Genomic DNA, 16,198 nt, shown 5'->3' with positions numbered 1-16,198 from the left:
TGATGTGGGGGCAGCGGGAGTACTACCTTGGTAACTACTCTCTCTGAGTTCAACACGTAAGTTGGTTTAACTTTTCTAAATATCAAAATATAGTATGTATTTAGAAAAGTTAAATGGACCTACATTTTGAATGAAAATTGTTACTTCCTCTGATGTACCAATATTAGCCCATCAATTCTTGGAGTACGGAGTATTTAGGAAGCCAAGAGTTGTTAATGCTACGACGGCCCAGTTACAAGCACTACATGGAATAGATATGATGGGCTACTTCCGGCCCAAGAGTTGTTAATGCTACTTACGGCCCAGTTAAAGAAGGCCCACGCACGATGGGCTTGGTCAGTAAGTACCCATGTTGGGCTTCATTCACAGAGAAAACCATCACTAGTCATCAGGCGTACTACCTGTATAACGCTGCAATTGGAGTCGGACCATCTCGGAAATGGTCTCAAAAAAGAAAAATGACCCCATTCGAGCGATCGTATCTGTCTCTGGCACTCACTTGGTTGTTTCTTTTCCGAGGTTTCTTTTTAGTGGTCGTCACCTCGGAGGCTCGGATAAGGTAACCTGGCAGACGGTGACATTTTCGGAGCAAAAGTTTGTTTATATTGCCTTCCATCTCGTTGTTCTCAAACTTTAAGTTGCCGAAGCTTCGTCCGACCAAGCTTGAGCTCCATTTGAAGCTTGAACCTCCCCATCGTAGCTACTTTCTCCGGTAAAAAAATATATGAAAGAATTTAGACACCATTCAGACATCGATGTAATCTTCAACACAACACTTCTACTAGCAGTATTATAAAACATATTTTATCTTAAATGAAAATAATGTTCATGTTAATCTATATAAAATTTATATATTGATAGTCAAAACGTAAGTATGCTCGGCGATAAGCATATGGACTCCCATGTGTTCCTATGTGTCTATCCTTGGATCTTGCCAACGCCGTCCTTCAAGCATGACATGTGGCTGAATCTCTATTTGGATAGACACAAGGATAGATATATTGGAACACTTGGGAGTCCATATGGTTAGAGCATGTTATGGACTCCTTCGCTCATTGCCTCGGGCTCCTGTGAAACCATTGGATTCCAATTTGATGTGTTTTATTTCCTGTGAAATCGATGGATGCAGGAAACTTACCTTCATTTTATTGTTGAAGCTTCCTTTGCTCCAAACAATATTTTGAGAACAATTTCCAAATGAAACGATTCCTACGAAATTTCTTCGATCCAAACATGCCTTAGTCAGCCGGGAAGGTTACGAGTTGCTGTCTGTGCATTAGAGGGGGGGGGGGGGGGGGGGGGGGGGGGGGGGATGGGGAAGGTTTAAGGGGTTCCATCACTTGTTAAGAATATTCCTAAGAATATGGCCTCACGGGCCTCCCAAAGAATGAATGGATACCTGATGGTTCGTTCTTGCTATTGTTTTCGTCTTGTCATTTCTTTTTATTCTTTTCAGCACACTCCTTCCGTCCAAAAAACAAAGTCATCCTAGGAATTTTAAGATAAATTAATAAGAGGTAAAATGATCTCGATTGTCCCTATTTATTAACCATATTTGGTGCTAACTGACTACTACATGCCCACATGCATATATACACATGCCAAATTGAGTACAATTACTTATTTTTGGATAAATTTTGGATCGTAGAATGACTTTTGTTGGAACGGAGGGACTGTATACATCCTTCCCTCTTATTTGGAGAGAGGGCAGTTTGGTCATGTCGGGTGAAGGACGGTATCACTGAAAATAATAAATCAAAAAATAATCACTAAACGAAGAGGCCCATTAAAATTTTTAATGAGTGCTATAAAATAGCTTGCACTACTGAGGGGTTCCATTCCCTAAACAGCTCGCCTATTGAGTGGCAAGTAATCAACGCCATCTATAAACCAACCATCCTTGTTAAGGGCTACAAGAGCACTCCCAATAGGAAAAACCATCGTAGTTTTCATAATTTAGGATATTGTATCAAGAAATTATCCTTCACAATGCAATTTTTTTTTTATCTAGAGTCTAAATAAAAATCCAACCAATCATTCTCCCTTCTAGTACCAGATCCTCTATGCATCATGTAAAGGAGCTCGAGTGACGGGTAGCAACGGTGCAAGCGCAAAGGATCCAGCGGTAAGCAAGTGCAAAGGATCAAGCGGTAAGCAAGAAGAAACTACTTGGGTCCCCCAATGCAGATTCGCTGATTTCTTAGCCCATCGATATACGTGAGGACTTGGTTTCCTCTCCAGAAAATGGTTTCTCTCCCTCCGTAATAAATCTATCGTCACATCCCATTGGAACTGCCCTAAACAACCCGAAATTAAAAGACCAGCCACCGCCAGCACTCCACTATATACACAACCTCAGGCGGGTCCATGCCAGCTTAACGCGGCGGCAGGGCAGCCATGGAGAGGGAGTCGGCGCCGGCGACGGCGGAGCTCGAGATCCCGGGGGAGTGCCAGTACTCCGGCGAGCCGGCGGTGGTGCGGCCGTGCCAGCCCACGCCGCGGCACACGCTGTACCTGTCCAACCTCGACGACCAGCGGTTCCTCCGCTTCTCCATCAAGTACCTCTACGTGTTCGCCGCCCCCGCCGCCGTGCCCACCGACGCCCTGCGCGCGGCGCTCGCCAGGGTGCTCGTCGACTACTACCCGCTCGCCGGCCGCCTACGGCCCAGCGACGACGACGAGGGGAAGCTCGTCGTGGACTGCAATGCCGAGGGGGCGCTCTTCGCCGAGGGGTGCCTGCCGGGGCTCACCGCCGCCGAGTTCCTCCGCCGCCGCGCCAGGCCGCACAAGTCATGGAGGAAGCTTCTCTACAGGGTGGAGGCGCAGAGCTTCGTCGCCGTGCCACCTCTCGTCGTCCAAGTGAGTCGAGCTCTCTCTCTTTTGCTGAATCTATACTATTTGCCTCTTAACTTGTTTGTTCATTCCAGATTCTCTGAGTTAATCACAATTTCGTTTATTCCTCAATTAAAGAAGTTCTCAATTTAGAAATAAGTATTCACCATTTTGTGACTTAGTAAAGTCATCCCATTAGCTGCTTGTTTTAAAGATATGTGTGGCCACTTTCGTGAGCTTGAGACGTTTCAAGTAGAGCTGATGAAAAAGATCAGACAAACCTGCAATATGCAACAACTGTTACTGTCAGCGACCACTTTTTTCTTGATCACTCGGTTGCTCTTTTTGATGGTTAGATAATTATAAGAGGTGATCTAATTTAGGTTATCATGCATCCCATGCTTGTGCTGGGGTGAGGCTTCTGTTCCCTCCGGTACCACAAGTTGCTAGTGATGGCAATTCTTAAAGTTAGCAAAAGGGGAGGATAGGGTTAGGAGACTCCAACCCCTGCTTCCTTCCTTTCTCAAAAGGCCTTTTTAGGCAGACAAGCATATGGCTAGGCTGTATCTTTGTCCATCCAAATCTCCCCCATGTCCACTTGAGTGAAGTTTTATCTCGGCCATGATGCCATGCATGGATGCATAATCTTCTCTGATCCCCCATTATCATGCTCCTGGGAAAAGAAAACCCAAGATCAGATGAGAATATGATCTTCATCTGCAAAAGTTAACTTAAGAAAGCCTACCTCCAAATGCTCTCGAGATGCCATTGGTTTTATTACGTCCAGTCCTTTTCATACAGATCTCCAGCTGCAGGACAGACTACAGGGTACAGTCTACAGTGATGGCTGCTACCAGAGAGGTCGTATGCATACCATTACTGTGGGCTGCAGTGCAGGCCGTGTACAGTTCCTGCTGTAATTCTGCAGGATCAGAGTACTAGATTGCTCCGGGATGTTCAGAATTCTTTGTAGCCCCTGCATTGTTCTGAAGAGCCACACCACATGCTGCTTTACCTGAGTGATCTTCCACACACTGCTACTACACTTGGCGCTGCCTGAGTTTGTGCATGTGGGATGGTATGATGCAATGCTTCTGCTTCATGCACTTGTAGCTTTCAGGAAAACGACTCATGGATTTATCTTCAATTTAATTTAGATTTACCAAGTATTTAATTCATCTAAGGGCTTGTTTGGATCCGTTTGCTAAACTTTAGTAGCTAAACTTTGTTAAACTTGAGTTGCTAAAACTTTAGCCATGATTGTTTAGATCCATGGGCTAAACAACATTTAATGAGGTGTAGAAAGACCTATCTGCCCTTATTTAATGTGAGGGGGGAGGAGAAAGGGTTCAGACAAGCAATAATGAGGGGCAAAGGGTGTCCAGCCCCAAATTTAGCAAAGTTTACCAACAAAAAATTGCTAAAGGGTTAAAGTTTAGCAACCATAGTTTAGTAAGGATGTTTGGCAAATTTATTGCTAAACTTTGCTTAAACTTTATTTAGCAAGACCCCTAAATGAATTAAGTTTATGTGCTGCTAGTGATGGTTGATCAAAAGTGGCATGAGCACGCGTGCACGGTTACATCAATTAATTAACTGTTTGATGATGGCATGACGTGGCAGGTCACCCGGCTGGGCTGCGGCGGCATGGTCCTCTGCACAGCCATCAACCACTGCCTCTGCGACGGCATCGGCACGGCGCAGTTCCTCCACGCCTGGGCCCACGCCGCGCGCGCCGGCCACGGCGCTCTGGACGCCGTCGACATCGGCGACGGCTCCGCCATGCTGGCGCCGCCGTTCCATGACCGCCGCGCCCTGCGCCCGCGCTGCCCGCCGCGCGTCGCCTTCACCCACCCGGAGTACAACAGCTGCGGCGGCATCGGCGCCGTCGCCAACGGCAACGGCAACGGGAACGGGAGCGAGGCGCCGAGCCTCCTGGCGCGCCTGCTGGGTCAGTCGCTGGCGCCCGTGACGCTCACCTTCACGGCGGCGCACCTCCTCCGGCTGAAGCGCCAGTGCGCGCCACCGCTCAAGTGCACGTCCTTCGAGGCCCTGGCGGCGCACGTGTGGCGCGCGTGGGTGCGCGCCCTGGACCCGCCCGGCGCGCTCCGCGTGAAGCTCCTCTTCTCCGTCAACGTCCGCCGCCGGGTGAAGCCCGAACTGCCCCGGGGTTACTACGGCAACGGGTTCGTGCTCGGGTGCGCCGAGTCCACGGCGGCGCAGCTGGTCTCTCCCTCCCCCTCCGCCGCCGCCCGCTACGGCGTGCGGCTGGTGCAGGAGGCCAAGGAGTGCGTGGACGACGACTACGTGCGGTCCATGGTGGACCTCCTCGAGGAGCGGCGCGGCGCCCGGCCGGACCTGGCGGCGAGCCTGGTGATCTCGGCGTGGACGCGGCTGGGGCTCGAGGACCTGGACTTCGGCGCGGGGGCGGCGGCGCACATGGGCCCGCTCACCAGCGAGATCTACTGCGTGTTCGTCCCCGTGATCGGCGACCCGCACGGCGCCACCGTGCTCGTCTCCGTCCCGCAGGCCGCCGCCGACCGGTTCCAGCACTACTGCCTCGGGTTTCTCAAGGACGCCGACGTGGACGCGAAGCTGATGAGCTGAGCTGATTGAGCTTGTCGATGAGTGAATTAAGAATACTAATTACTCCGATCGAAAAGGGTTGAACGAAAGATCATCTGGTGAAGATCGATCGTGATGATGCATGAATGCACACTCCAGTAGCAATCAACTGTTGTAAATCGAGCACCTTTTTGTGTGATCAACATCAACTAGCTCCCTCGCTCGTGGTAGTTTATTTGCCGGCAATCATGGCGCTCATCTTGCATTGTCGCTCCAATAAAGCTGTACTGTTATGTTGGAGAAATCATGGCGACATGAGTGGAAATCATCTTGCAGGCAGGCAGGCGAAGTGGCCTGAGTTGTTGAGCTGACACTGACAGGCCCCAAGTAATGCTCTCTATACTCACAGTGCCAATGCCCAATAAGCCCGGTCACATCCCTTTCCTTAGCTTCTCGCCGAGATAGTGAGGTATCAGCTGATCACTCCGCATCGGCTGGTACTTTATTTGCTGATAACGGAACACATGTCAATATATATTCTGATGATCGCACAAATATCTTGTCATATCTCACTAGGAGAAGGAACGGGACGTACGTAATGGGCGAGATTATGAAAGTTGTCGACATTTCTTTAGCCAAGAAATTAAAGCTCCTGATATTTTGAACCCTGAATTGAAAACGGCAGGATTGTTTTCATTTCTGGATCGGAGAAAGGTTTAGTGGATGCAGCTTTGCAGGTGATGAGAGAAAATACTCCCAAGCTGGTACTGGCAGTACCAAATTCTCCCATCTCATTGCCCGCTCGCTCGTCTCTTTGCATCGTTTGCTTTTGCATGATTCGGTTGACCACAAACCTAAACTATCCGGTGAGCCCCCTACCCAGCCTAATGGTAATCTAATGCAAGCAAGTCAATTCAAAAGCAAAACCGTTGGTTAGTAACAGCAGCTAGATTGCTGCTAGCGCGATTAGATACTCGATAGATATAAATCCATCTCATCTTCATTCTAATCATGTCCACATGGAGATGGGGAATTGGAGATCTATCGCCGGATCGACCACTGACTGACTGACTGACTGACAGCTGATTGCAGCGTCGAATCGAATCTCTGCCGCCGGCTAAGAGCTGTTCGTCGGCAAAACTGAAAGGCTGGAGAGTATCTAGTCTAGCTTTTCTTTCCCTGTTCGTACTAGGTCAAAGGCTGTGGCAAGCTAGCGCGTTTGATTTCTGCCACCCAGCTTTCGCAGATGCTTCAATCAAATCTGCCTGCAACAGCCTTCTCTCACAACAGCCGGCCCGGGAGGCTGCATGCCCTATGCGCGGGAAGAGAGGAAATGGAGGGATTCGTTCTTTGAACGATGCATGGGGACTTTTCGCCATGGAACCTAGTTCCTAAATGACAGTAGGAACCTGCTTTTGAACACATCAAAACTCTCCCAGATCCGAACGATGACTGCTGGAGCTTCCTTCCAGCACTAGGTAGGTAGTCTTAGTCTAAAAGAGCGAAAGCGTGGTTTGAAAAGATTGAAAGTTATTCCCAAGTCTCTGTCCATGCTATTTATCTGCATGATCCTGCCGTCTTCTTCTTTGAACTGACCAAACTGAAATCAGACTATCAACATTATATGCATAATGCATATATGCTTCTGATTAGTGTCACTTTGTGCCTGCAACGTACTCAGCTCAGCTACCAGAGAACGCAAGGCAACAAAACTGACGAGAATCTTTCGCGTGATCTTTGCCATGGAAAGCACGGAAGCCACAGGGCGGTCTGAAATCTGAATAGCTGAACAGTGTCACACCCGTGCGCCCTGTGGCGGAGGCAATATCCAACCACGATGATCCACCCCGTCGTAGACAGGCGTTAGCGTCGGCATCGCTGCTCGATCATCGTACGGCCGGCGCCTCGTGCCGTCCTGGACCAGCAACTCAGCAGGGGACACGGGTGTCCTTTGCGTCGTCTTCTTCCTTCAGCAAACTGCCAAGCCTGCAGGAGCGCAGGGTCTACTTTGTCCGGGCTCTCGACAATATCTCAACGAGTCAGCACGCTACACGCGTACATGTCGGTCGGTTTGTTGCTTTGCGCGCGAAATCTAAGTGGGCCCTAGCGATCACCGTTGCCCTACTCTACTCTACTCACGACTACCTTTTGCCTGTCATTTATTTTTAGCATCAGTGTAATCTTGGATTGATCTCGAGATCCGTGCAGCATCTAGAAAACCACTGTTGACGTCAGATTTTGACACGTGTTTTGAATCGGCGTTAGGGAAGGAAAAGATTGGCCGATGCGGCGAGATAAAAGCTACAGTTAGGAATCGGCCGATTGACGCTACGGTATTTCGACCGATTGGCAAACGGAATTGGTGAAGGTCGGCCGATTAGAGGCTGGAGCGGTTTGGCCAGTATGGGCCTAAAGTGGGCCGGAGAGAAGATTAGCTAAAGAAGAAGGTTGGCCCGTGGGATATAATAACCAACTCCGATACGAGTTGTATTTGTAAATATTTATTATCGTTTAAAATTAGAGATAGATCCTAGTCATTTAGGAAATCAGTTGTTACAGGCTATAATAGCCGTCTCTGGAGATTTGTAAAAGAACACATCAATCAATACAACAAATCTACTTATTCCTAGTACTTAACTTTCAAGTTGGCGACTTCGCCAAAAACCTTTTCTTTCCACGAGTTCGTACGGGTTGGCAGGGCTGCATCGACACGATCTCCGGCCGATTTGTAAGTTCCGTTTATCGAGTAATATCTAAGCTTTAACCTCAGACACATCGTTGTCGTTTCGTTTAGATTTATTCACCAGTTATCGATATTAACTAAAATTATAGGTTTTATCTATTGCTCTAGTTTTATCACCAGTTATCCAGCTTAAGATTCGAACTGTCGGCTTTATCATTGTTATTCTTATTTATTATCACATAGCCGATTAGATCTGTTTCAAGTGTTGCATTTGTAGCGTTGTTTAAATTACTCTAGTAGTTTCTTCACAATCACTACGTGATTATCGGCTGTATTATAGCCGGTCATCTCTACGGCAAATTGGCCGATTCACTAATACGCTTATCGAGACAGATCGAAACTTTAGCTGATCGAAACCCCTGAAATTTAATACATTTTTCTTTCCTTGTCGATCAACAGGTCAGATTGACTGGCACGCCGCGTGAACCGCACCAGGACGATAACCCGAACAGGAGCTAAGCAGATTCTCCCGAGTCGTGTGTCCGACGCTGAAGATCATCGGCCGATTTTTAGCGCCAATAACCACCAATGGATGAACATCTTAGCACCAGCTAACTGCATGAGGTATACTATGTGGTTTACTACTCAGAAAAGCTACTGACTTACTGTAATTTTTCCAGCAACAATCTCTTAGGAATGAAGGCACTGTAATCGATCAAGTGGTACATTAGCGGCTAGCAATGCATTCAGAGACTAATACTAGGTGTAATTGCTAGAAACCTCATACTCCTTTCGTTCCAAATGATAAGTCATTCCAATTTTCTTTCGTTCCAAATGATAAGTCATTCCAATTTTTTAGAGAGTCAAACCATTTTATGTTTGATCAAAATTATAGAGAGGATCATAAAAGTTTATGGCACCGAATAGATATATTATGAAAATATATTTAATGAAGAAACTAATGATACTTATTTAGTTTCATGAATGTTAGTACTTTATTGTATAAATTTGGTTAAACTTTAGATCCTTTGACTCTCTAAGAAACTTGGAATGACTTATAATTTGGAATGGAGAGAGTACATGACAAATTAAGCTAACGACAAATTAAGCTAGGAGAGAAGACAGGAGCTGACAAATAAAAGCATAAAATGGAGATCACACGCGATCCAGCTAGTGGTTGCAAGATCCATCAGGCCCTAGCCCTTTTCGTAAAGGAGGCAAGGCAACTCCATCTCCCAATGATTGCCCGCCAGCGGAGCAGATTAATGCGAGGGGGCAAATCAAATCATTTTGTTCTCCTCGTGGAATCCTTAGGTGTTCACCACTTCTCTGTCGATGCACCCCTCACAAGATTAAATAGAACTGAACTATATATGGTTAGGATTCGGCGGTTATTAGGCTTATCTTGTCATCAACTGTAACTTTTCCAAATCTTTATTTGTATTCAAATATATAGTTTATATGAAGGAGAGGAATAATGAATATAAGAGGAAGATATAAAGACTAAGAGAGATAGATTTGCCATAATTGTCATACTAACTCATCAATACAGCATCCAATGTGTCATGCCGTAACCGTACCCAGATCATAGGCACGGGGGCAAGGCCCTTGCAATCATACTGATCCATGCCAAAAGATCAAATTTTGAGGGGGAAAGTTCATTTTACTACCCTACCAATCAACTTTATTCGCTTAACCCCCTAATAAAATTTAGACTTGATTTACTCATCCTAACTATTTTAGTTTGGCCACATTACTCACTAATGAGATTTGCCTTTTTTATTTTTCTATGTACAAGTTGAGTTTTTAAGTTCATACCACTGGAGAAATGATCTTCTATCTAGAAATATACCAGCCAAAATTAGACCCATCAGTATCGGTCTAACGGCCCTGACCCATGGAAGCTCTGCTTGGTGTTAAATGAGTGAAGTCAAAAGGAAAACACATCTCTTACCTAAGTTAGATCCATTGTGTGGGTGAGATAGTAAAAAAGCTATACGCGAGGTGAGAGGTCCTAGTTCCGAATCCTACGCACCACACACGCATAGACCCCTTAGTACCAAGTCACGCAACCGATACTGGAGACCAAGACTTTTAGTCTTAGTTTCAGGTTGCACATCTGGTACCAAATAGGGTTCCGAACCACTATTATAGGCCATTTTTCCAGTAATGTCAATTCTATGAAACGACTTATATTAGAAAAATATATCATGAATTTTCATGACTACTTTACATACAGTTTTGTGTCTCTGATATCAATTTTATATTAAGTATTCCTAATCTATGAAAATAACTACGAAACATTCTTTATGCATTTTTAACATAAGGCATTGTGTTCTCCATTCACTCACAAATCTGAATTTAAAACTCAAACTTGTATAAGATAAATAAAATAGATAAATCTCAGTGGAGGTAGATTGGACAAACTAAAATAGTATATGGAGTTGAATTTTTTTATGGGAATCACACACAAAGTAGACAGTCTAAGTCCCAACTCTAACTATGTGAGGTTTTATCTTGAACCTTTCGCTAATATATGTTAGGACACATCATCCACACAAGAATGTGGACATGAGACTACCCATGGCATGCATATACTCCCTCAGGTCCGAATTGAGATTTACTACCTATCTTATTAGATTGAGATACACTATCCAAAACATTGAGATACATAATTGTGACAAATAAGCTGTACTATACGAATAATTTAATACCGTTAGAATAATCGAGATGCACGATTGATGTAGTATTCAAACAGTTGAGATGCACTATGAGATCAATTGAGAATTCGACAAACATTATTGGAGCAATTAATGTCTACTATTAAGGCTCTATTGTTGGAGCAATCTAAAAATAAACAAATATATCTATTAAAAACTGAACATAGAAAAAAAAGCTACAGATATGTATTGTATTTAATTAGCCAAGACTAAAACTAAAAAAACATAAATAATGTAAAAAGGATGAAGGGAAAGGAAGAAAAGAATCAACATATTCTTAGCTGGGCCAAATTTCTCTTGCTTTTAGATGCACCAAATCTTGCCCTATTTAGGCCAAAGAAAAAAACTAAAAATAAAAATGGTCATAAGCCTGTTTAAAGGGAGAGAGCGATACCAGCCTTCCATATTCTACTGCGGGCTTGTATTATTTCCATATTTGTATGTCCGGATTACGGAGTGTATATGTGCTATTTAATCAACCGTGTTCGTGAGTTCAAATCTATTTGAGTAGTTTTCTTATATTTGGGAGTGTTACGCGCACACAAGCTGCTTGGAACCAGTTCCTAGTTTAATTAGTTCCCCACAATCTGGGAGACAAAAGTTGGTTGGTCACAACCCAATTAAGCCGTAAGAAATAGAGAAAGAAGTTGGAGTAACACTAAAAAATGGGAGCAACTAATCACAATGGCTTTAATCGTTTTGGGAAAAGGGAATGCCAAAACAAGCTTGCTGTCGCGGTCATTATATATACACAACCATGCTCTTCTTCGTTCCTGCAAAATCGGATCTCGCAGAACTAGTTAACCTTACCAAATTTCATCTGTCCAGTGCATCTTGTCTGATGAAGCAACCAATCGTTAATCATCGATGCCATTGCATCACGCACATATGTTGCTGGGAAGTTGCTCCCTTGGAATCAAATTCTTTTCCTCAATTGAACCGCTTTAAACCTTTCCAAAAATTGATCTGCTTTAACAACATTACCTGGAATCATCGCTCGAGAGTGATGGAGCCATTAGTTAATACTGCTTCCGTCCTAGAATACAATGTGCACACCCATTTAGATATTCAAATTTTATAATCTTCAATCAACAATTAGTCTAACAATATGAAAAGTTTGTGTGACAAAAGTTTTTATATTAGAAAATAGTTCTAAACTAATTGTTAGACTAAATCCGTCGGACTAATGCGCACAAAAGTTTGATTATATTAGAAAATATATTTCTAAACAATTATTATATTTCTGGACATATAATATATTCTAACGAGAAACAAAATGCGTCTTGTAAAATTTAGAGGGAACATTTTCCTGGACCCACCTTGTAAGAATAAAAAGCTCAATGGGGTATCTCCCTGAGCAATACATTGCTTTTTTCCCCATTTTTTGAGAGATTGTCCCCAATTGGGATTTATATTTTCCTTGCTTGGATTGGGCTGTCCAGTTGACCATTATATATATTGGGCAAGACTCACCTGGGCTACAAATAAGAAATGCTTGGGTTGATGCTCCGAGCCCAAATTGCGGCCTCTCCCGAAAAGGAATATGATAGGCCCATTCTCTATGGTGTAAAATACTCACCACGGTACATCCATTTTTTTTTGTGAAGTTAACAAGCTAATTATCTGAATTGTTTTCAAATCACTTTTTTGATACAAAATAAATTTCTAACAATTACCCAATTTCTCTGTTTTTGTTGCCAGCAGTTGCCTTCTCTTGAGTTGTATTTGTTTTTTTAATCTTAAACTAGCAAAAAAGCCCGTGCGTTGCTACAAGCGAACGATCTATGCATATAAATTATCATGGTGTAATGCTAAACATGATCAATGCATATAAATTATCACGTTGTAATGCTAAACATGTATTGTCAGATGTCAAAAAACGTATGCAATTTAATTCAAGATGAATACTCCAAGGTTTGAAATGACACTGCAACATTGAACACCCGCAAAATAACAGCGACCAGAAGACAACCTCGTCTCAGATCCGAGTCCTTCACCGCCTCCAACTCCTCCCGCAACCTCGTCTATGATTAGAAGTCCGCGATCATCCGCAACTTGGTAACCACTTGGAGTGTCGGTCTTGGACTCGAACTGCGCCGCCGCTCGCCCTGCCTGCTCCTGTGGCTCCTCAAACTAAGGGTCTGTTTGGGAAGGACGTGTTAAAATTTAACAGGGTGTTAAACTTTAACACCCTCAAATGAGGTGTTAAACTTTAGTATCTTGAGGTATTTGGATGATCTGTTAAACTTTAACACCTTAGGTTGTAATTGACAACTTTACCCCTCATTACTCCTCTCAATGGCAGCAATGGACTGCTCCTGCTCCTTCTTCCTTCTTCTCCTTCCTACTCCTTTCTTCTTCCTCCTTTCCTGGCTGCGCACGCCAGGCCACCTCCTGGCCGGCCCCCAGCGCCATTGCTCCTTGGCCGGCCCCTCCCCTGCTCGGTCCACGCCGCGCCCGGCGCAGGCGCCGGCGCTGCCGGCCGCACCGTCGGCCCCTCCCCTGCGCCTGCCGCCTCCGGCCCCGCCCCGCTGCCAACGTCCCCTACCGCGGCGCCAGCGGCCGCGCCCGCCCGAGCCCCCACCGCCACCACCGTCGGTCCCCACACCACCGGAGCGGCCTCGTCGAAGGAGCAGGAGTGCGCGCCCGCCGCGGAGGAGCCTCGGGGGGCGCCGGCGCCGACTCCCGCGCCTCGCCCTTCAACCTCGTCATCGTGCTCCGCCGCTCCCCCGCCGGCACCTCCTCGACCAGCTCGTGCAGATCGAGGCCGGCGGCCTCGCCAGCGCCTGCCGCCCGCCGCCCAGCGCGGCATCCCGGCGCAGGAGCGGCGCGGACCGGCGGTGGCGGGCACGGCGGCGGCGCGCGACGCGTGGATCGGGGAAGGAAGATGGGGGGTAGCGGAGGAGAGAGAAGAGGAGAGAGAGGGGGGCAACCAGGGAATAAGTGGGGAGGGGGATCACTTTTAACACCTTTAGCACATTTCAACACCCCCTCTATGTGTTTATGAAAAGAGAGGTGTTAAATTTTAACACCACTCTTTTAACACATGTGTTTGGGAGCCAAGGTGTTAAAAAGGTGTTAAAAGGGGTGTTAAACTTTAACACCCCCTTCCCAAGTAGGCCCTAAATCATATAGCTATTTATGCACTAATCCGTACAGAGGATCAATTTTTAGTAATAAAATATTTATAATGCAAGGATCAGAGGAGCTACTAATGACAAAGGACCAAATGCTACAGGATTAGACGAAGATTAATGTGGATAATCAGGCACAGATTAGTCAAGGGAGAGCTCACTGGACCACACACAAAAGTCAGCTGAACCGGCCTGCTGCTGGAATTGTGACTGAAACTTCCCACCCTCCAATGCCAGAGTGCTGCTGCTGAAACTGCCTGCTGCAGAGCTATACGAGGAGCTGGCAAGAGGCTCCCCGCAGGGTTGCTATCGTAGGAGCACCACTGGGGTTAAGAAGATGAAGTTTGAAATATGAGCGGAGCCATGCCTGCGTGGGGGGAACAACGTAGGGGAGACTGCGTGGGCACAGCTACACAGGAGATGATCCACACATGTCATGTACAGAGGGCCGGACAATGGATGAAGCTCACATGAGCGAGATCTCGGAGGCGTCCCCGATGCCGACGGCAACCGCAATGGTGGCACAATAGCGGGAGACCACCGGGTGGGGGACTGAGGAGTGGAAGTAGAAACGCGCCATGCTAGAGGACCGAGGCCGCTGGCCTAGTGCCACGACCTCGTTCTCCTTCTATGCAGGTTTCATCTTCTCGAGGTAAGTCTTATTTTGTTTGCTCTTGGATATGTGGCAGGACATTGGCTTGTGCTAGGAGAGGCACCCTTGCCTGGCTATATTGTGTTGTGAGGCACGAGTTGAGAACTGACCTTTCATCCAACCTTTGTTATTCCGGTTGACTTTGGATCCAGGACTTAAGGCTGGGTCAAAAATGAGGCACTGAAAGGATACCGACGGGAGGGGTTTTAGTCCCGGTTGGAAAGATCTAGCACCGCAGGGGGTTGTCCTGGTTGGAATTTCCAATCGGGACAAAAGGGGTGGGAGGAGCGAGGCAGTGCTCTCCACCTTATCTCCCTCCCAGCGCTCGGATCCACACTTGTCTTCATCACCCTCCCTCTCCTCTTTCTCTCCACAGGTTCCTCTCTCCCCTCCTCCCTCTCCTCTTCTCCACCGCTGCCCCCTCCCTCTGCTCCCCTCCCCTCCCCCTCTGCTCGCCCCTCACTGGCAGTGAGGAGCGGCAGCGGGGCGAGGGCGGGCAGGCCGACGGCGCGGGCGGAGCGGCACCGGGCCGGCGGGGGAGGACGGAGCAGAGCGGGGTGGAGCCGAGGGCAGGCGCGGGCGGCAGAGCCGAGGGTGGGCGCGGGCGGCGGGCGTGGAGCGGTCTTTTTTATTTTTTTTGAAAATTTTTAGTCCCGGTTGGTAACACCAACCAGGACTAAAGGGGGCCTTTGACCCGGAACTAAAGGAGTCCCTTTTATCTTGAAAAATTAATCATGGTTGGGAATTGGATAGATATGGCCCTTCCCAACTGGGATTAATGCTCAATTTTCTACCAATGATGATAGCTAAGTTCCAATTCGATCCGGACTCGAAGCGGCACGTATGCAAGACTGGATGAGGAGGGGTGCTGAGTGCGGGTCGACCTGTCATGATAGATCAAGGAATCGTTGCTTACTTTAGAAATAGGCAGTGATGTTATTGTGGGCCATTTTTGGTTGTTCGGTTTTGCTCAATTTGCCCCGTAAGTCCCCATTGTGTCTGGCAGGGCAGATCGATTTATTCCCCATTGTGTGTGGCAGGGCAGATCGATTTATTGACCGGTCCCGTCTCTCGTAGACATTCATACGAGTAGACATTCATAGGGGTGACTGCAGGTGTGCATATGTGAGTATCTGTGCATAAACTATGTTTGACAACCAAACTTTTCCTATTCAGATGTTGCTAGTTAAATTGATATATATTGGAGACCATGTTATTAGTATATCCTAATGGACTTCTATGAGGTATAAGAGGAAGTAGATATCGCACACACATAGAAGTGTTTGAATAATTTACAATCTAGTTCCAAACGTGAAGCTTTCAGCCATAAAATCAACTTCATGTTTTGAACCAACAAAATCCCAGAATTACAAATGACAAAATAAGTCATTTAGTCATCTAATATAATAAGTCATCTAATATCCACACCTCCGATGTGATGCTGACACTAATTGGAGCGGAAAATCACCTTTTATTCTCGCACGCAACATCGCTAGGGGTTGCGATCGTCAAGAAAAATTGAGAAGGATGGTGATAAGGTCAATCCCTAACAGCAGAAAATCACAATAAAAGTTGCCTAAGTTTGAGAAATCGAGAGCCCGGTACTAAAATC

The 16,198-nt window shown here is 46.3% G+C and overlaps 1 protein-coding gene across 1 annotated transcript; it reads left to right on the top strand.

The window, feature by feature from the left end:
* Positions 1 to 2,313: 2,313 nt before the first annotated feature.
* On the top strand, positions 2,314 to 5,722 carry LOC101772165 (fatty alcohol:caffeoyl-CoA acyltransferase). The gene is made up of 2 exons (XM_004967876.3): positions 2,314 to 2,859; positions 4,456 to 5,722. The coding sequence occupies exons 1-2, from the start codon at positions 2,398 to 2,400 to the stop codon at positions 5,437 to 5,439; spliced, it is 1,446 nt and encodes a 481-aa protein (XP_004967933.1). The 5' UTR covers positions 2,314 to 2,397; the 3' UTR covers positions 5,440 to 5,722.
* The last annotated feature ends 10,476 nt before the right edge of the window (positions 5,723 to 16,198 follow it).

Source organism: Setaria italica, chromosome V (assembly GCF_000263155.2).
Source record: "Setaria italica strain Yugu1 chromosome V, Setaria_italica_v2.0, whole genome shotgun sequence".
In the NCBI taxonomy this organism is placed as follows: Eukaryota; Viridiplantae; Streptophyta; class Magnoliopsida; order Poales; family Poaceae; genus Setaria; species Setaria italica.
Note: the sequence above shows the minus strand (reverse complement) of the source record. Positions and strands in the feature narration are given on the sequence as shown.